Source organism: Euleptes europaea, chromosome 2, assembly GCF_029931775.1.
Source record: "Euleptes europaea isolate rEulEur1 chromosome 2, rEulEur1.hap1, whole genome shotgun sequence".
In the NCBI taxonomy this organism is placed as follows: Eukaryota; Metazoa; Chordata; class Lepidosauria; order Squamata; family Sphaerodactylidae; genus Euleptes; species Euleptes europaea.
In genome coordinates, this window is record NC_079313.1 from 73295858 (window position 1) to 73317790 (window position 21933).

General features: G+C 41.7%; 1 protein-coding gene across 1 annotated transcript in view; it reads left to right on the forward strand.

Annotated features, from left to right (window-relative positions):
• BEND5 (BEN domain containing 5) overlaps nt 1-21933 on the forward strand; it is a 1050378-nt gene that overhangs the window by 854599 nt on the left and 173846 nt on the right. The window contains exon 9 of the mRNA XM_056844383.1: nt 19130-19241. Within this exon, the coding sequence (XP_056700361.1) occupies nt 19130-19241 (112 nt within the window). The remainder of the gene's footprint in view (nt 1-19129; nt 19242-21933) is intronic.

The window sequence follows — 21933 nt, forward strand, 5'->3', positions numbered from 1 at the left end:
TGCTGTTTGGGGGCCTTTTTGCTCTTTGGGGCCCTTTTGTTCCCCTTGCCAACATGGGCTTTTCAGTGATGTTTTGTTTGGTCTTCTTCATTCCTCTGACTGGCTGTAGGGATCTATGATTTCATCAGATCTGACACAGATGAATGGCATCATTTATATAACACTAAGCTTCAAGGAAAACACTGAAATAACATGAATGGGTTCACAAGTTCTTAAAACTGCTGAAAGTGGGAAGTATATAATGGAGGTGGGAACCCGAAGTATCGTATTTTCCCCTCCCCCACTATTTCCTTTTTCTCTTTCTTGAAAGCCCCACATAGATTTTTGAAAGACGCTTCAGTTGCCAATCAGGAACTACTACGTATAAAGGGGAGGGAGGAGTGGAAACCCCCCCCACCCCAAAGAGTAGTCTTTCTAACTAAACAAAACCTTCCTGCCACGTCCTTCCCGGAAACAATCTATCATCGCAAGAGAGTCAGAGAACTTGGAATCGGAAGTGTGGTATTAGTGTGTAACTGGCAAATATTTCCCAAGTTCCTGACCACAAAGAAGACGGAAGGTTTATGACCCTGATTCCTGCAGCACCTCCTTGTTATTTACTACACTGGAATTTGCCTGGATCTTATTAACTGAGTTTCAACAGAAATTTTCAGAGGGAGCAATCATGGAATATCTGATTACACAGATGAACAACTCTCTGCTTTGATGAACACTTCATTTCAATTTATTAAACAAAACCGGACACCATCTCAGACGATCTTAAAGACATAAAAACCCAAATTATCACAATGAGATCAGAGGAGACTAGAGTGCCCTCTAGCTGACAAGAGAGATGAAGAACAGAAGAACCCTGCAAAGGAAACGAGGAATTACAATAAACAATCTGCAATAGCCCATTTGACAACAATGGATTTGAATGTGAGTGATTTTGACTTCTGTCCCTTTAATCTGCTTGATGAACTTTTCAACACCTGCCTGGAGGATTTAATGAGTAGAAAAACTTGGACTGTCAGGATCTTCTTTTCTGAATTTGGGATGAAAGATATTGCAACATGGATTTACTATGGAAATTATCTATCTGCAGAAGAGACTTTACCAACAATCTCCAAGGATGCTTTTCGACTATTACTGCTAATGTGGAAAAGAAAGAAATGCTGGAAATTCCGGACAAAGGGATTAATTTAAAAGAGTCTAGTGTCTCTTCTGGATAAGATCGAAATGGAACTGGTTAAAAGGATTGGTTATAATGGAAATAGAACTATATATGATATCAATTTTCTAGAAAAACAATATGTATTAAATGAGTGTTAGGGAGATATGGAGGACTTACAAAATAATTAATCTTTAATGGAAATAATGAAATGCTTTTTATTATACTAATCCATTTATTATTAGTGAGATTTACTATTTCTTTTCTTCTTCCTTTTATTCTTATTTCCTTTTTTCTTTTTTCTTTCCTTTATATGATATTACTAACTATTAATCTTTTTTTCCTTGAAAAATATAAATGCTAAAGAGATCAATAAATATTAACAATAGTATCAGGATTAGAATATTGTGCAAAAGAGATTACTAATTTATCACAAGATGAATGGAGTGTAGGGGAAGTCAACACTTCTTGATTATATATAATTTTTTTAAACAATGTTACCTATTTGTTTTTACTTTTTACTGTTTATGTTATTGTTAAACTATGTGATTAATGATTTTGGAAAAATAATAAAAATGTTATTAAAAATGATTCCTATAAGTAGCCTTTTCCCTCTTGGACTACATACAGACATGTCCTTTAATGATGCCTATTGCCTATTTGTCCCTCATGGTTGAGTTCTCCCTTCTTGACACTATATTGGCCAGATGTAACTATCAACAATTCATATAATGGTTGAGTGATCAGTGATGTTTTCAGGTGGACCTTTTTATTTTATAAAGCACAATATGAAGATTGATTCACATAAATGTTTGTCATTTCTAAAAAAAAAAAAATCATGTTTCAAAACCGTGCCAGGGATGAGGAAAAGTGGGTTTCTGCTTTGCTTGCCCAGCTTCTTCTGCCGTATATGATGAAGTGATCTCTGACTCATCAAAGCATATGCTGGATTTTTTTTTGTTTAGTCTTGAAAGTGGCACTGGACTCCTGTTTTATTCCTCTGCCATACGGTAGAACTGGTCCTTATGAATTAGATGTGTCTGTGCACAGTGCTGTGAGTGCAATTCCATAACAGCTTGACCACTCAAATTAATGTATGGTTGGACACTGCCTTATAGAATGGTGTTTCTTTGGGGAAGGAAGGTTGGTGCCTTATTTATTAAATAAAAGTACTTTGTGTTCAACCAGTACCAGTTCAATGAAAGCACTTTGTGTTCAAAAGTACTTTGTGTTCAACCAGTATCTTCTTTTCTTTTCTTTTTTTAAAAAAAACACGTTTTAACTTCAACATTCCTGTTGCATCTATTAACTTCAAAACTAAAACATCAGACTCTGCTTTTGTAGCAGCACTTTTGAAAGATTCCTGCTGGGAGAGTCCTGACAGTCTAATCAGAGACACTGTTAATGAGGTTCACCCTTAAGCAAACAGTGATTACACATGCAGCTTTTCTGGAGACTATCTTGATAGCTGCTGTTCACTGATTTTTTCCCATCACCTTGCTCTAAGTTAAACCATTCAATTACTTTTTCTTCTTCAGCTTATCTGCAGTTCATAAACCACCCTTCCAAATTATTTTGGAGGTGTGGATCTGCTTACTGGTAAAACTTTTCTAATTAAGATTTCATTCTTTCTCCAAATAATCCGAGGTCTGAATCTCCCTTTGCCCATACTTCTGCATCGGATTGTACTGTAAAGAAACCTTGCAGATTTTTCTCGAAGAACTAGCCCCATTTCCCCCAAAAAGTGAGAAGTTGCAGGTTCCACTGCTTATTCAGATTGGTTCCCTGTGGAGGAAGGCACAGTGAAGGCTTATGATGTCTTTGTAGTATTCGTTTTATGTACAGATATACATGTAGAACATAGGTAAGGAGGCCAAGGGATACTCCTATAGGGCAGAAGATTTGCTCCATCCACATCAGATTCAGATTCAGAGAGACAGACAGACAGACAGACAGACAGACACCGGCGCAGCGCCTTCCTGACCTCCTAAGGGCTTTCGCCCTTCAGGCTCAGGAATCTGTTGTCATGTAGGATAGACGGAACCACTGTATGCTTTTGCCCTGAAACTGAATAGATTTGGATAGTCTGGTAAGACAGACTGCATCACCATCCAAATGCACAGCTATGGACATACAGAACTGCTCTGGGGTTTTTCTTGGGTTTTCTTTGTTCACTGTGGCCATTGGAAAATTCTGCACATGAAAGGCAAACCGGTGGTTCTTATTTGTTAACAAATGGAATGCCAGAGCTGTTCAACACAAACATTATCATTGTCATACACACACACTCAATGGGGTCGTTACATGGGGCCAATCACTTGGTGGCAATTGAGAAAGTTCTCTGTCTTCTTGCCAGATTTTCAAGAGTTGTTATGCTTAGTCCCTTCCTCAGTACTCTTTTTCATTGCTTCAATCTGTATGTCTTTATTTTATGCCAGTCCATTCTATGCTTGATTGGAAATATGAAGATCAGTGATAACATTTTTTATTTATATGAAGATACCAACAAAAATAAATGTTATTTGGCTATTTTGGAGCCATACAGCTTGGTATTGGGAATAAATAATCAGGATTTTCTTTCCCCAAAACAGTTCAGCCATCTCCACCTACTGACTGCAAATATTATGTTTAGCATCTCAAAGTAAGGTATATGCTTGTTTATTTGAATTAAGGATCTGTGTGAGTTGAATAGTAGGAGGTGTTTTTTTTTGTTTGCCAGTTATGTGAATGATTCAGTCAGACTGCATTTCAAAATAGCCCCCCTTGTTTTTAAGGACTCTATCGATGCTCTTTTCTTAGCCAATTTTTTTCTGAATAATTTCTTTATGTTTGTTTATGTTCAGCTTGAAGCTTGAAATTGAAATCTGTTTCATATTTACTCTGAAATACGTTTTCACTGTTCCCATCAGAATACATTGGTAGTGGTCTGGTGAAATTCTGTAGCTCATGAGAAGTCAGTTGCGAAACGACTCTTATGAAAAATAGTAACAGAGCTATGGTGGAGACACAAACCGATGGTACCTTCTATTGTACAAATATTAGTGTGTGTGGGGGGGAGAAGTATGCAGTTTTATGATCTCAAAATTCTACTTTGGGTAAAAGTGAAAACTAGCTGAAGGCTGTTCTAACTTTAAAATGGCCCTCTTTTAGGAGGCTGAAGTTGGTTCCCAGTTCCTTATTCACATTTCCCAGTTCAACCCATTGTCTACATGTGCTTTTGTCCTGGGGGTGCTCCACTTTGGAGCAGCTGGCACAAGAACTGGGGTTTGGAACAGGAAAAAGCTTGTGTCTACTTGAAGGGCAGAGTCCTCTGAATGTGGGGTTGTATGATCTATAGTGGTCCAAACCTTATTCCAGTATTCCAGAATTACTGAAAATTGGAATAACCTTGAGGACTGTTTTTTTTTTGGGGGGGGGGGTTATAGATACTTCAAATCACACCTTTATTTGGCATTAAAAGGGTTATAGATACACTACAGCGGAACTTAGTGGCTTTCTAGAGGATGATTGTGGCTATGCATATTAGCTTTACATGCTATTTTGCTTAATTATTTGGTGAATGCTGGTTTTCCTTTAGTTTTTCAATTTTCTAGGGCCACTACCCCCACAGTATTATGTATTATTATTGTTAGCACCAACAGGAAGAACAACTGCAGGACAGGTGTTATGGCTGTTTGAGCCTTGAAGAGGAAAGAGCTGGTAGCTCTCAAGAGAATTTAGAGCAAATAGAATGCATGGATGAATTATTTAATATGCTTGAAGTTTCATCCTAATGTTATCTTTGTATTGTACAGCACTCTGACTTAATGATTAAGGGACATGTTGAAATGGAGAAAACTAGCACCCCATTGTTAACAACAGCATGACACAATTTTTGGAATTGAGCCTGGAATTGTTAATTAACAGATGTGTTAATAAACCAGAAACTATCAGATTGTTATTGATAACAGTTTCTGGGGCAGCTTGATGGAGTCTTATGGGGTGGAATCCATTGTGAGGAATTTCAGTACATTTTGGGTCATGCTTTGGGACTGGTTGGATTGGATCCTACAGCTGTATGAGCAGAAAGAACTCCTGCAGCTGGATCTTTCCCACCTGCCCCATCTCTCAGCAACATGCTCATACTATTGGTTCACTGCAGCCCCTTATGCTGTGTGGTCCATGAGGGTCTTCTGCTGACCATCAGCAGCAGATTTGGGAAGCACTGCTGGGGGGAACAGTGAAGTGGAGAGATACTGTCGTGTGAACTCCTTCCCAGTTCTTTTTATTTTCTCATTACCATTTTTAGTATGCAATATATATTTTAATTTTATCAAACCGTCTGTGGTTCTTTATTGAGAGACCTTCTCATTTCTTTCTTTCTTTTGCTACTCTCAAGAATGACAAAAAGCTTCATTTAGAAGGCAGCTAATGGTGTCCTCTATACTTACTGGACACCAATACTGGACACAAGTTCAGCTGGTCAGAGTTAATATCCTGCAAGAAACTACCATATTTTTCGCTCCATAAGACGCACCTGACCATAAGACACACCTAGTTTTTAGAGGAGGAAAACAAGAAAAAATATATTCTGAATCAAATGGTGTACTAAACTATTTAATAAGCTACCGGTATATTAGAATAATATTTCAACCATGTAAAGTGAACAGCAGTCAACAGTGGCATTAAGAACCATCATCACTGTCATTAACAACTGAAGAGAGACTTTAAGGTTTGAGTACTCTTCTAGTCTTCTCCTCCTCCCAAGCCCGGAGAGTGGCAGAAAGAGAGAGCGACCCTGCCGGCGCCCCCTCCCCAGTTCTGTGCGGAGGGAGTTCAGACTTTCCAAGGGAGGGGCGGCAAAGAGTCGACTCAGCCGCTTGGATCGCAGGCGGCGGCGCTCTCCCCTCGCCCGGCAAGGAAAACGGTGGCGGGGTCTCCTTCGGAGTTGTGTCCGCCCAAGGGGGGAGGCGGAAAGGCAACGGCAAAGCCCAACCCCTGACCCTAACCCTCTGGGCAAAGCCCAGCCCCCCCGCTACCGCCGCCAAATGCAGCCTCTCTCAACGGATTGGGGGGGAGGGCATCCATCGGACGGGAGTAGGAAGGTCCTGAGTTTGCAGAAGGAAAGGAGCAGAGGTCGCGCCTTTGCGCCCCATCCATTGGGAGCACCTCTTGTGCGCAGGAGAACATCCCAGAGGATCGGGCCCTCGCGGTTCCCTGCCTTCTCCGGAGACCGGCCGAGCACTGCCTGGCTCGCTCCCGTGGCTGTCTGTCGGAGGGCCTGGGGAGGCACGGCGTCCGGCCTGGCTTTCCAGTGCAGGTGCACAGGATCGTGTGCAAAGCCTGTTTCCCCCCTCCTCCTCTTGCCCAAACGCCGGGACTTTTGGCGCAGCCACGAGAGCCGTCCCAAAGGCGCCCTTGGCCGCAGCCCAAGAGACGTGTCTGGGCCTCTGCATGGGGGGGGGGGGCTGCTGGCTTTCTGGGCAGGGGAGGGCGAAGGAAGAGGCGGCCGCCGGGCAGGGCCACGAAACTCTCCCGCGGACGGGCTGCTGCCATGGCCTGATCCAAAGCCATTCGCTCCACTAGAGGCGCTTCCGCGATGCTCAATGCGAAAATCGTATTGAGTAATGCTTTCCTGTGGGCGGTTTGAATGTGCGCTCTGGGAGCTGACGTTGGTGGGGGAGGAGAGGTCACCAGCGCTGAGGGAGCCCGCTGCTGCATAAAGGTAAGTTAACACACACATTCACCCCATAAGACGCACAGACATTTCCCCTCACTTTTGAGGAGGAAAAAAGTGTGTCGTCTGGAGCGAAAAATATGGTAGTACTACCTGTTCAGATGTGAAACTCTTTTGCTCATAAAGACTTAAAAGAAGACAGTAATTTTCTACACATTAGCAATACTCTTTTGCTAAGAGGAGCTCACAGTTTGTCAGAGACACAAGCGTTTGCTTTGGCTAGGTTACCATTCAGGATGCTGGACAAGAACAAACAAACATGTCCAAGTGTTGGGTCCCATGAAACATAGTAGGTGGAAAATGTTTTCCAGGGGTGTTGTTGCTTGATGCAGCCATGTAGTTTATTGTACAGTTCTAGTCTGATTTGACTTGCTCACAGAGTAGCAGCTCTATTTTAAATTACTCATACTTATTGAACTTTGTGCAGGGAGAGAACTATACAATTAAAGCGATTTAAACTGTTCATTTCCACCACCATTTTGTAGCTTTATTCTTCTGGTCATGGTTCCCTGCCAGGTGCCAATAGTGTCTGGGGAAGGCGCAAGGCCAGTGTTAAGAGATATATTTGGCTAGTTCAAGAGATGAAGTACTTCTGATAAACAAATTTCCCAATAGATTACGCAGGCCCAATTTTTGCAGATGCACGCTGTCATGCAAGGTTTAGTGAAGTACAAATATGCTGTTGTTGTTTCTTTCCATTTTTGTATGTTGTCATTGTAAGCGTCTTCATTCTTTCCATCTTTGTTGTTGCTGTTCTCAGTTTGATTGATTCTTTTAAACTATATGTTTATGCCATTTTTTGCTGCTCATATGCAATTGACACACAAAAAATGTTGAAATGGTGTTAATAATAATGCAAAGAATTAACCGCACGGAAACAGAAAATGGCACAAAAATAAAGATGCACAGGTTCAATTAGCATAAGAAAGAAAGAAAATAAAAATAGGTGAAATAGAGGGGTTGTGAAATCCAATAACATGCACCAGGGCTGCCAAGAGCCACTAAGGGTCCCCAGACAAAGATTCCATCTGGGACCCCCATATAAACCCGATCCAAACCAAATGTCATAACAAAACAAATCACTTGGCTGGCATCTATATTAATAAAAGGATCCGCTTGTTCACACGTCTTTCCATTTGTAGCAGGCATAACTCATCAGAAAATAAAACTAGAAATCTCAAAATTGGCCACCAGCTTCAGGATGATCGTGGGAGTTCAAAGACCAAAAATGAAACATATCAGAACATTCAGGTTATCTCTAGACCCCCTTCCAACGCTATTTGCAGTGGAAGCTCCGCTTGTGTAGTGACTGAAGTATTGGACTAGGATCTGGGAACCCATGTTTGAATCCCCCCTCTGTCATGAAAGCTTGCTGGGTGGCCCTGGGCCCATCACACATTCACAGCCTAACCTACCTCACAGTAGGGTTACCAGGTCCCTCTCCCCCACTGGCAGGAGGTTTTTGGGGCAGAGCCTGAGGAAGGTAGGGTTTGAGGAGGGGAGGGACTTCAATGCCATAGCATCCAATTGCCAAAGCAGCCATTTTCTCCAGGGGAACTAATCTCTGTTGGCTGGAGATCAGTTGTAATAGCAGGAAATCTCCAGCTAGTACCTGGAGGTTGGCAACCCTACCTCACAAGATTGTTGTGCGGATAAAATGGAAGCAAGGAGAATGATGTAAGCTGCTTTGGGTCCCCCACGGGGAGAAAGGCGAGATAAAAAATAAAGTAAATTAATTAATAAAGTTCTAACTTCTGTTCCTTAATTGTTACCACTAAGGTAGATTAACTTTTATTATGATGCATATAAAGAGTGGAGGGGGAAACATCTTGTAATGTCCTGACCTCAAATAAAGGCCTTGAAGATATTCACAAAAATAGTTAGTACTTTGATCGATATGGGGAAACATTAACTTGCCCCTTCTGTTCATAATATTAACAAAGGTTTGCGGCTATACTACTATTACATACATTCTAAGTTGCCAACCAGGATGGATGAGAAGGAGTGAAGACTGAAAAATAAGGGGGGGATTAGAAGTGGGGATAGACAAATGGCAGATTATGAAAGGAACTGAGCAAAACAAAGGAGGAGAAAAGTTTGGGAAAGAGTTAGAGAAATGTAGGAAAAGACAACGAAAGGGTTTTAAATTTTTTTTTGCTACCACATACTAACAGGGCTGCCCCTTTGTAAGATCTGGCAGTGGGGGGAACTGAAAGACAGAAACCATAGACTGCTGGAGATAATGACCTTGTTAGGAGGCTGCATCCTGGCAATGACTGTAGCTTGTCCTGGCTGGTCTTGCCTTGCTGGCTTGGATGATAGGTTTGGCAAGATCTGAGAAGCAAGGGTTTCCCTCCGTCTTATAGTTAACTTTGGAGAAAGGCTGAGTCAGCAGAGTCAGAGATAATGTTCTTTACTATGTTCTGCCCTCCATGCGTCCCTAGTGGCTGAAGCAGAACTGAAGATTTTTTTAAAAAATGCTTTCTGTGAATAAAGCATGACACTGGCTTCAGGGGCCTTCCACCTGCTTGGGCCTCTTCAGAATTTCCCCCCTCCCACTCCCCCCCTCAGCGGCCCTGACATGTGCAATAGGGATGGCAAAAGCTGCACCAACCCAAATGTCCTCTTCTCTCTTCTATATGGCCACCCCAGTGTAAGGATTTATGCTTCTGGATGACTGGTGTTATTAGGAAAGCTTCCAAAATTCTCCTCATTCAGATTTCTTCTTGGATTCTGGAGTTCCAAAATGGAACTGGTGCTTTAGGAATGTTCCATTTTTTGGGGGGGGTTTATTTCCAAATTTTGTACAGAGTTCTGTACATGTTTAATTTGACAGAGCTTTGAGGTCTTTCAGGTCATTCGTGTCTTTTCCACTGTTATTTTTATGTTAATACATTTTTCTGGGATCTGAACCCAGCTCTCCCTTGTCCTAACCTAACAGTCTGCTACTCTAGTTTATTATTAATGAAGCAAATATGTGAAGTACCCTCTACTCCTGACAGGATGACAGGATATCCTAGTTGCCCTCACTTTTAAGAATATGATCTGTTACAGCCTAGCCAGAGCCTTATCTGTCGCTGTCCTGCTGCTGTGGAGCCTCCCAGAAAGTGAGAGACAGGTACCTTTGGGAATTTCTGGCAAGCACAACTATTTAAGAGAGTTTATAGTGCAGCTTAAAGGTTATAGATATGGAGTGTGGCTGATCCGTTGTAATGAAGCCTTAATTGTTTTAATAGATGTATTGTGCTGTGTTTATTGTTGATACCTGCTTCTGGTTCTGACTTTGTTGGGAGAAAGGTAGGGTGTATTTAAATATCACTAGAAAAGACAGTCATGCTAGGAAAAGTTGAGGGCAGCAGGAAAAGAGGAAGACCCAACAGGAGAGGGATTGACTCAATAAAGGAAGCCACAGCCCTCAATTTGCAAGATCTGAGCAAGGCTGTCAAAGATGAAACATTTTGGAGGACATGGATTCATAGGGTCGCCATGAGTTGGAAGCGACTTGACGGCACTTAACACACACATTTAAATATCCAACTAAATAAATACATTTGTGCATAATAATGAAAGAGTGCAAAAAAGAAAAGCAATCATGATGTCGTGGTATGTATGGCTTTATTAAGAATCTTCTGTGGTGTTTTACCAGAGAATGTTGAATTCAGTGACTATTTACCAGTGAATACATCAGGGAAAAGATTCAAGTCAAAGAAAGCATGAGCTTCCTGTTTTTAGAAATCCATCTAGTAAACATTGAATTTAGGAGGAGTGCAATGCAGGGCAGAGTGACACCATAAAACAATAAAATAATGAAATGTAGAGGGATTTGTTTATCCCCAATTTGATATTTACCCAGACAATGGGGAAATGTTTTTATTTGTTTGCTTGTTTGCATCATTTATAGTCCATCTTTCTCTCTTGGACTCAAGTGGATTGCACAGAGTGAGTCAATACAATTGACAGGATAGAATATTCAATAAACAATACAGTGTGTGTGTGTGTGTGTTAAGTGCCATTAAGTCGCTTCCGACTCATGGCGACCCTATGAATGAAAGTCCTCCAAAATGTCCTATCTTTGACAGCCTTGCTCAGATCTTGCAAATTGAAGGCTGTGGCTTCCTTTATTGAGTCAATCCATCTCTGGTTGGGTCTTCCTCTTTTCCTGCTGCCCTCAACTTTTCCTAACATGACTGTCTTTTCCAGTGACTCTTGTGGTCTAATGACGTGACCAAAATACGATAGCCTCAGTTTAGTCATTTTAGCTTCTAGGGTCAGTTCAGGCTTGATTTGATCTATAACCCACTGATTTATTTTTTTGGCAGTCCACGGAATCCGTAACACTCTCCTCCAACACCACATTTCAAAGGAATCTATTTTCTTCCTATCATCTTTCTTCACTGTCCAGGTTTCACACCCATACACAGTAATAGGGAATACGATGGCATGAATTAATCTAGTCTTGGTGGCCAGTGACACATCCTTACACTTCAAAATCTTTTCTAGCTCCTTCATGGCTGCCCTTCCCAGTCTCAATCTCCTTCTAATTTCTTGGCTGCAGTCTCCCTTTTGGTTGATGGTGGAGCCAAGAAATAGAAAGTCTTGAACAATTTCAATTTCCTCATTGTTAACCTTAAAGTTGTGTAATTCTCCTGTAGTCATTACTTTTGTTTTCTTGATGTTCAGCTGTAGTCCTGCTTTGGCACTTTCTCTTTTAACTTTCAGCAGTAGTCGTTTCAAATCTTCACTATTTTCTTCCAATAATGTAGTGTCATCAGCATATCTGAAATTATTAATGTTCCTACCTCCAATTTTCACTCCACCTTCATCTAAATCTAATCCAGCTTTCCTAATTATATGTTCTGCATATAGATTGAAGGGATAGGGAGATAAAATACATCCTTGCCTGACACCTTTGCCAACTGGAAACCATTCCATTTCTCCATATTCTGTTCTAACTGTGGCCTCTTGTCCAGAGTACAGGTTGCGCATCAAAACGATCAGATGTAGTGGCACACCCATTTCCTTTAAAACCAGCCATAGCTTTTCATGATCCACACAGTCAACAGCTTTGCTGTAATCTATGAAACACAAGCTGATTTTCTTCTGAAATTCTCTCGTATGCTCCAGTAACCAGCGTATATTTGCAATATGATCTCTAGTGCCTCTTCCTTTTCTGAAACCAGCTTGAACATCAGGCATTTCTCATTCCATATATGGTAACAGCCTTTGCTGTAAGATTATGAGCATCACTTTACTTGCATGAGAAATTAATGCGATGGTCAGATAGTTGCTGCAATCTTTGATGTCTCCTTTCTTGGGAATTGGAATGTAAATGGATCATTTCCAGTCTGTGGGCCATTGTTTTGTTTTCCATATCTGTTGGCATATTCTTGTCAAGATTTTGATGGACTCCGTTTCTGTGGCTTGGAATAGCTCTATTGATATCCCATATGCTCCTGGTGATTTGTTTCTCCCGATTGCTCTCAATGTAGCTTTCACTTCACTTTCTAAAACTGTAGGTTCTTCTTCAAAAGATTCTTCTTGGAAAGAATCTTTTATCCTTTCATCTCTTCTGTATAGTTCTTCAGTGTATTGTTCCCACCTTTTCTTTATTTTGTCCTGTTCTGTTAATGTATTTCCATGCTGATCTTTCAGCATGCCTAACCGTGCTTTAAATTTCCCTTTGATTTCTTGGATCTTGTGGAACAGATCTCTTGTTCTTCCTTTTTTGTTGTTCTCTTCTATTTCTTTACACTGGTTATTATAATAGGCCTCTTTGTCTCTACGTTCGAGTCGCTGGAACATTGCACTTAGACTTTTGATTCTATTTCTGTCACCTTCTACTTTTGCTTCTCGTCTATCTCTGGCAATTTTAAGAGTTTCCTCAAACATCCATCGAGGTTTTTCTTTTCTTTTGGCTACAGGAATAGTCTTTGCACATTCTTCCTTGATAATATCTCTAGTTTCCACCCATAGTTCTTCTACAATACAACAATACAGTAGGTTGTAGAAACAATCAAAAATCTAAAAACAGAATTGAAGCAAAGCATAAACATAAATCTTAACATGATACATTAACAGCCCAATCCTAACGGGGGGGGGGAGTTGTGGCATTCCAGGGGACAGCACAGCTGTGCCTCTCCATAGAGTTTCACAGGACTAGGCATGAAAGTGTAACTTACCTAGGGTTGCCAGGTCCCCCCTCTCCTCCAGCAGGATGTGTTTGGGCAGAGGCAGGGAAAGATAGTTAGTGGTCGTGTACTGATATTCCTTCCCTAGCGGGTTTTCTTTGCACAATCTCCAGGTGGTAGCTGGAGATCTCCCGCTATTACAATGGATCTTCAGGCGATAGAGATCAGTTCACCTGGAGAAAATGGCTGCTTTGAAGGACAGACTCTATGGCATTATACCCCATTGAAGTATCACCTTCCCCAAACCCTGCCCTTCTCAGGCTCCACCCCAAAATCCCCAGGTATTTCCCAACCTGGAGTTCAATGGGCTCTATAGCAAAAGCTATCAAATTCTGAATGAGTTTGCTGCCTTTGTTGTTCTAGACATCTCCCATCCCTCTTCAGGTCACCAAGTTTGATAGTAAACCAAGGTGCTGGTTTACACCCCACAGGTGGGAATGGTCATAGGGGGCAACCTTGTCAATAGCGTCAAGTTCCACAGTCCCACTGCAGACTCAGCTGAGCATGTGTTTGGGATCCTAAATTCTCCAAGACCATTCTGGAATCCAGTAGGATCATGAACTTCCATGGGCAGACCATTTTAACCAGGCCTCCTCTCATGTGGAGTGCTGGGGCTATGTCCATCTTAGCTTTAAGTAGGCAGTGGTCAGACCATGTTTCAGGCTGAATCTCTAATCCAATGTGTGACCTCTTTCATGTGTTGGGCCCATCACAATTTGATGGAGGCCCAAGGCAGTCAAAGAGACTATGAAGACCTGGGCTGGTCCTGGCGAGGGATCTTCAGCATGGATATTGAAGTCCCCCAGAACTATCATTCTAGGAGTCACCAATACCACATCTGACACTACCTCTGCCAACTCATAAAGGGTGCCCACTGGGAAACTAGGTGGTTGGTAGACAAGAAGAATGCCTAATCTATCATTTTGTCCCTAGTGTAAAAAGCATACAGTCAATGCCAGTCATAGTTTTTATTAGAAATCTGTGGAAGTTTTTAAAATTGTATTATGGGAGGAGGACTTTTCAGATTGTCACTGCATTTTTTGGTCTGCTATTTCTAGTGCAGCTTAACGATAGCCAAAGCACCATTGATGAGTTGAGTACATTTAAATGAATGAACACAAATAAATGTGGAGTGGCTGGTGCTTTCCCCCTCTGGCTTTACTGAGATCTGAGTGAAAGCGGGGAGAGGGGGAAAAATGTACTAAAATCAAGGTATGTCTTGTTGATATTAGAGAGAGATGTAGTGCATGCTGTGAAATGCCCCAGTTTTTCTTTGATGTTTGTGCTAGTAGATACTCTAACAAGTAAGGAGAGTGAGTGAGCACATAAGAAGAAGAAATTTATCGCTGTATGCTTATTTTTATTTAATATTGCTGAAAGAGAAAATGGAGGAATGCTTTGTTAACAGTCGCGTACTGTTTAAAATTGTGCCACTCATTCTACAACCATTTACTCCACCATGTGGCCTTCAGTAGCTAATGCTGTTCTGCCCACTCTGTCTCTCTCTGCTAAGAGTACTGTTCTTAAATACCCTTCTGTGAATTCTTCCAGAGTTGTAATTCTACATAAGCAAATCTGTGCAAAAAAATGTCTAGCTGAAACTGCAATCAAATGCCGTACCTCATTACCCAGTTGCCTTGTGGGTTTGGAATAAATAAAAGGCAAAATGAGAAATCTAATCAGGATGCCCTGTTCCTGAAAGACAGTGAACCGCTGTGATGCAAACCATTGTTTACTCCATGGCAGCTGAAGCAGAATCCTGTATTTGGTATGCATTACACAGCCAACTAAGCTTACGGTATATCATTTGCCATTTAAAAATCTATCAGTACCGAAGGAAAGGGGTGCAGGGTTTTGTTAATGATCGTGACTCCCGGGGCTCTAAATGGTCCTAAGCGTGTCAATTAATGGCCAGTGGCAAGCAATCAAGTACATTGATGCAGCATACATCACCACAGGGACAAGCACTGGCAGATTAGCAGCGATGGCTGCCACTCTGTTAGTTGTGGGGCTGGGATCAGGTTCCAGCAGTGTTGTGATTCTACACTTTTGCCACATAGAACTTGCATTGGCATGATTCCCACAACTTTATGACTAAAACTCAAGGCACAACATGATAGGCAAATGTTATTAGACATTAACCCAAGCATATCACCAGCATGGTGTAGTGGTTAAGAGCAGTGGACTCTAACCTAGAGAACCGGTTTTGATTCCCCACTCCTCCACATGAGCTGCAGACTGTAATCTGGTGAACCAGGTTTGTTTCCCCACTCTTCCACATGCAGCCTGCTTGGTAACCTTGGGCTAGTCACAATTCTCTCAGAACTCTTTCAGCCCCACCTACCTCATAAAGTGTTTGTTATGAGGAGTGGAAGGGAAGATGATTGCAAGCCACTTTGAGACTCTTTAAAGGTAGAGAAAATCGAGGTATGAAAAACAACTTTGCCTCCTCCTATTGTTGTTGATGTTATCTCTAGAGATTCTTACCAAAATTCTCTTCATACAACTAGCTCCCTGGATGCTGGAGTTACAAATTATTTGTTTCTAAAGCAGAATGAATGCATTATGAGTTCTCGTGGTTTCCTGTGTTTTGTTTCTGAATTGAGCACTGTGCATGCAGAATTTGCTGCAATTTCAGTTCCTTCAATTCATATTATCCTTTTTTCCTCTCAATGTACTAACTGATTAAACACTGAGGGCCAAACTACATAATAATTTTTTTAGCAAGTCAGGTCCAGATTTCCTGGAACCAGCTTGCTTTCCATTGAGCTGCAAAGTAGATTATTCAGCTTGGAACTCTGGAATAGGTGGAGGAGGGGCTCCTGCCTCCCCCCGCCCACTGTTTCCTGAACTGAAATGGCTCCAGCATGGAGGTATTTGCATAACTTTGGAGCTGCACATGAAGTATTCCAAGCATGCAGACCTGACTTGCCCCCCCAAATGTATTGTGTGGTTCAACCCTAAATAGAGCAACCTTGCTGTGATGGCGCATGTGATTATGTCAGTGCGTAGTGTTTCAGCACTGACTGACTGGCAAAGCAGCACACAAAAAAGATCTTCATGTAATCATGCATACAATTGCATCAGCGTTATTGAGAGGATAAATGATGCGAATAGACTGAAAAACTGCAGCAAACTACATGTGTTGCAATCCCAGAACTGATTTTAGGAATTTTCCTGGTTAACCAGAGTGAAGGAGTTTGGCACAATGCAGAGAGAAATGCTGGAACTAGGGTTACCAGGTCCCTATCCGCCACCGGTTGGAGGTTTTTGGGGCAGAGCCTGAGGAGGGCGGGGTTTGGGGAGGGGAGGGACTTCAATGCCTTAGAGTCCAATTGCCAGCGTGGCCATTTTCTCCAGGTGAACTGATCTCTATTGGCTGGAGACCAGTTGTAATAGCAGGAGATCTCCAGCTAGTACCTGGAGGTTGGCAACCCTAGCTGGAACAATTTAAAAAATGAAACCAAGGATATCTGTTTATTTCTGATTATCTCAAGCAATCTGAAACATGGGGATTTTTGACATTTTGGCAAGAATGCTTTGACTTGTGAAAGCAGGCAGGAGTGTGAAGATAAAACAGGGGATGATTTTTGAATTTCTCATCCCTGCTGTTTTGACCTGAAGGTCTCAGTTCTGATTTTGTTTGTGGTTTATGTAAATCAAACTTATGGTTCTTTATGTCTGTACCATTTTCTCTTTCCTTCAGTTTTCTACAAAATGTAGGCATGTTTCAGTGTTGTTTGTGCATCAGTAAATCTGTATGATGTATATGTATGGCATATATTGTATATATAAATACCATATAAATTGTATATAAGCACCATAAAACATGCTTTCTCAATGCAAACACCTCTAGAAATCTAATGAGAGAAGGCACAGAACTGAAACTGTTGGCAAAAATAAACACAAACATACAATGAAATAAAATAGAGAACATTCCCTCATCCCTAGCTAAAATGCAGTATATTCCCTGTTCATGTAAACCTCAAAATGAGGTTGTTGAGCTGGGTTAACAATTCTGACTTTAGTGTCAGCAGGTCAGTGTATTGTCATCCTTGCTAATACAGAGTACAATGGGATTGGGTGCACCCACTTCATGAGTAGTTGCACTGACGTGTGAGATATTAATTAATTTCAGTATAAATAAATATCTTGCAGATCAAGTCCATCAGGAGATTGCGCCAGCCCCATCCAAAAGGTTGATCATCCTTTCAGTAGTAGTTACTTTGAAAGATGTCTGAACAGATGTTATTAATCATAAGATCCAAGGTGTCTTCAAACATGCAACTCTACATATTTGACATATAGGATCTAGATATATCAGCATTTGAGGGTTGGCTTCTCCCGGAATGGTGTAAGTGCCCCTTATCCCGGTTAAAGGGGCACTTACACTGGCGCTGGGTCACGCCGTCTCCTAAGGAGCTTCTCTCCCCCCCCCTTAGGATTGCATACTTTGTGTCTCAGGACTAAGCTAAATTTCTGTGAGCAGAGGAAGAACAGAAGCTCAGCTGCCATAAAAATATTACCCACTTTCCTCCCCTGCTAGAAATGCCTCTGGCCATGCCCAAGCTACATATCTACAGACCAAGCTATATATGGAAGGTCAAGGTAACACTGTGCCAAAAAGCTCTGAAGAAAGTGGTTCATTGTGATAGAGACGGAGTATCAGGATATGCACTGATCTGTTGCACCTAAGGCCCCTGAAAGTTAAAAACCCCAGTTTTTCCCTGGAAGTGACATCAAATTGTGTGTGCCCATAGCTCCACTCCTACAACTTCTTCTGGTTGCCAGACAAACCTCTGCTGAGCTACATAAATTGGATTAAAAATAAATAAATTAAGCAATGATTTGATTTGTTGTTGGGAGGCTTCCCCCACCCCCCAAATACACAATCCTTGGCTTCTATAGAATACAGACTCAGAACAGTTCCAGCTAGGATTCATGCCTTGAAGTAGAACAAAAAGTATGTTCTGTCCCCATTCTGATGTTGGATGGAGGAGTTGGTACTTCTCTCCTTCCCCTCCCCATTTTCATTTTCAAATCCTGACCCTAACCGCTAGTGCCATTTGTTGATTTGCAGTGGTGAGCTTTGTGTGGGGTATTATCTGCACGTTCATCCATTACTGATCCAATGAACCGGCATCTCCTCACAAAGCTGACGGGAAGTGTGTGCAGGTCTTTTTTGTAATAAATCATGGCCATGAAAAAGGATTTCTCTAGCTCTTTTAGTCCATTATTCTCCATATCTCTCACCTTCTGGGAATAGGACTCGGAAGGCATATTGTAGGTGCAGGGAAGGGGAAATAAAAGACAGGGGAATCAAAGGAAGAGAAGTCAGAGTTCCCAGCGATTTTCTATAGATTTAACACTCTTGAAAGCAAGGCAGAACGCTAAGAAAAATAAGCAAACTAAACATAAAGCACATCTTCAAGCATGTTATTAGATCTTCCTCAACAACAGCATGCAGCCAAGGGCCCTTTCAAGGGAAAAAAATATATCCCAAGCTATCTAACAACCAATTCTCATGACATATTTTGTACTCAAGCCTTCCCCCCCACAACCATTTTATCATGCATTGTATCAAGGTGCATGCTAATTTCAAACATGGGTATTTTTCTTTTTTTACCTTAAAAGCACTTGCCAGTGAGGTCACTACTTTGAAGTATTTTAAGGGAAACCCCACAGCTGAAATGAACACATGCCTTTCATAACCGATGCCCTGCATGTGTGTTTTGATATCCTGGATATTTCTTGAGTGGCGGACCTAAGAAACCTGTGAGATGCTCTTGAGCTGGATACTGGTTGCTGAGATGTGGGCTAATCCTCTCTAGTTTTGTGTTCCCTATAGTACAGTTTCTTTCCAAAATCCCACCTCGTGATCTACAGATAGCTCTGTGGTGGTCAATGTTTTGGCATATGACCCACAAGTGAAGTCCAGAATATGGGAGAATGGCAGAGCAGTGCACATAACGTTCCCCTGCACAATGCCTAGCTTACTGAACTAGGGGTAACACTCACACAATTTCTATACAATCGCTTGAAACGTGATTGCCTGCACTGTGCTTTTTTTAACAGGTGCTCTTTAATGGGCTTTGATTTAAATCGTCATTGGGTAGATCCTTCTCCTTGGGCTCATCCCACGCTGCATGGTGTCAAGCAGCTCATTGTTGAGATGTACAACAATCCGGTAAGTCAAAAACCTTACTCTGGCATAGCAATGAAACAGAAGTGCATATATGTTTCTTTCCCTTCCACTGCACTATTGCTCTCTGTGACTCAGCTCTGTGTTGATCATGCTGCAGCTAACCCTTCAGAATTGCTGCTCTATTTCTTCCTTTGGTTCCATAATAGATCTAACCTGGAGCTGAATATGTAGCTCAGCTATAGCGCCACTTGTTGGATAGGGATTTGTCTGTCATTATGAAGAGCATGTAGATTAGCCCTGAACACCTTGAAATGTTCTTACTTAATGGCCAACCAACAAGGACAGAGGCAATGGCGTCATCTGTACTCAGGGTGTTTCAGCAAATATATGAAGCAGCCTTTCGGATCCGTCACATTCATGTTGATGGAGCAAGTGAGTATCAAAAACCAATCATTGCTGAATGCATCTGAATGCAGCGTAGTTACTTCTATAGCACCTTTGCTGTAAAAGGTTAAATGTTGGACTAAAAGGCACAGGTCCTAAAAATATCTTTTAAAAATAATGATAATGTTTAATGCAAATCCAAGGCAGCTGTTGCTATGTAAAATCTAAAGCAGAAGGGAAATTGTATTTGCAAATGTAACATCAACACACACACACACACACACACACACACACACACACACACACACACACAGATGCTTAGCCGGAGAAGCAGGACCATTTTGAAGGTGAAATTGCAGCTAATCAGGGGAGAGGGATTAAGGAGAGAAGAAGAGTGGAAGACAGACAATTATTGAATATATGACATCAAAGTGTAGAAGGATTATTGAGTATGTGACCTAAGAAAAACCTCTCAACACAGATAGAGGTGGATTTGAAAATATAAAATAAGTAAAAGGCATTTGGTGAGAAGTGTAATGGGACTTTATAAATGGCTCTTGTTGAGTAAATTCTTGATGCTCCATCTCACAGTGACAGCTCCCCTTTAAGGAAATGTCAGTGTATTAAAACACATATTGCTGTCATGCTTTTTTATAGCTGCTGGTTTCATAGATTGTCCCTATATCTAATAGCTAAAGACTGGGCCTCTTGCATATAGGCAGATCTATGTAATGGAGCTTGACGCAGCTATGATGTAGGGTTCTGGAAACCTAGGGGGATCTCGACTTTTAAAGAGAAACCCCACGAAATATGACATCTGTGAATGTGCAGATGTTGCAAAAACAAGAGCCAGAGTTTGTTAGCAATTTGGGTCACTATAGGGAAAGCAAAATGATATACATACACTACTAGCAATGGGAAGAAATACACAAGGAGAGGGGAACCAATTCAGAGGGGAAGCCAGTTCAGGGCAGAAAGCCCACAGAGGAGGAAGAAGAAGGTAGCACTGGGCAGGGAGGGGGTAAGGAGAGCCCACAGGGGTAGGAAGACAGTGCTGGCACAGGGAGAATCTGAAGTTGGCATCAAGAAGGGGAGAGGAATCATGGGATTCTTCCTCTTCCAGTCCCATGAGAAATATTATGGCTGTTCCAGAAACAGAGAGGTTTCTTGTTTGAGCAGGCACAGATGCAATAGGCATTTTTCCCTACCATCTAGCATTTTATTTATTTAACTCATCCTCAGTTCTTAGTGTACCCAGTGTTAGCCTGGATGGGTAACAATAATTGGGGGGGAAATCATGATAAAAATAATTAATTTTAAAAATGGCACTTTCCCCAACCATCCCAGAAATGAGGGGTCTCACATTTTGGAAAACACTGATGGAGAGACAGGGAAGGTGGCATCAGTGATCGGTCTATCATTAAGGGGATATGAGTATGAGAGGCCAAAAGAAATAGTGCTGAGGCAGACCACAAGAAAGCAGAGAAGTAGAAGGAAAAGCAGAAATTCTAAACATGTCAAGACAGCAACTTTATTCAAGTGGGGCCTGGTTCTTGACATAAGGATGGCATGTTGCCACATCAGCATCCTAGCCCTATATGCTTACACATTGAACAAACTTTTCAAATGAGCTGAACCTCACAGGCTTGGGTACATTTTGGAGTGGATGGAACTTGAAAGAGTGCCTTCTTTGAAGTGGAACAACATCCTTTCATCTGTCTCTAATACCCTTTGACTGTTTCCTCAGTGGCTTAAGGCAACCCAGAAGTACAGGCTTTACTAATGATTTGACCCTGTCTCTTGGTTCCAACTGTGATAAAGGCATTTTGCGAGTAGATACAAATCCAGAGGTCCACAGTTGCTGGGAGGAAGCTGGGAGGAGAAGCAGTGGGTCCATTCAGAATTTTTCTACCCTCAAGTGCCACTACCCTTTCAGGTCAGAAGCAGCAGCTGAATGCTTCCCATCCAAAAACCAGTAGTTTCTGCTACTGAGGAAGGCTCCTTTCCCCCATTATGTTCCTAGTGGGTCAGTTAGACAGATGCTTCTCTTTGTCATTGGACAGCTAGGGCAACAGTAAACTAATATTGATTTTTTATTTACTTCATTTATACCCCACCTTTGTTCTCAATGAGGACCCGAGACAACTTACATCATTGTCTCCTCCTCCATTTTATCCTTACAGAAACTCTGTGAGGTAGGTTAGGTTGAGTGTGTGACTAGCCCAAGGTCACCCAGCAAGCTTCCGTGATGGGGAGGGATTCGAACTTGGGTCTCTCAGATCCTACTCTGAAACTTTAACTAATGTACCACGCTGGCTCAAAAGAAAAACAAAACAAAAACCAAGCACCC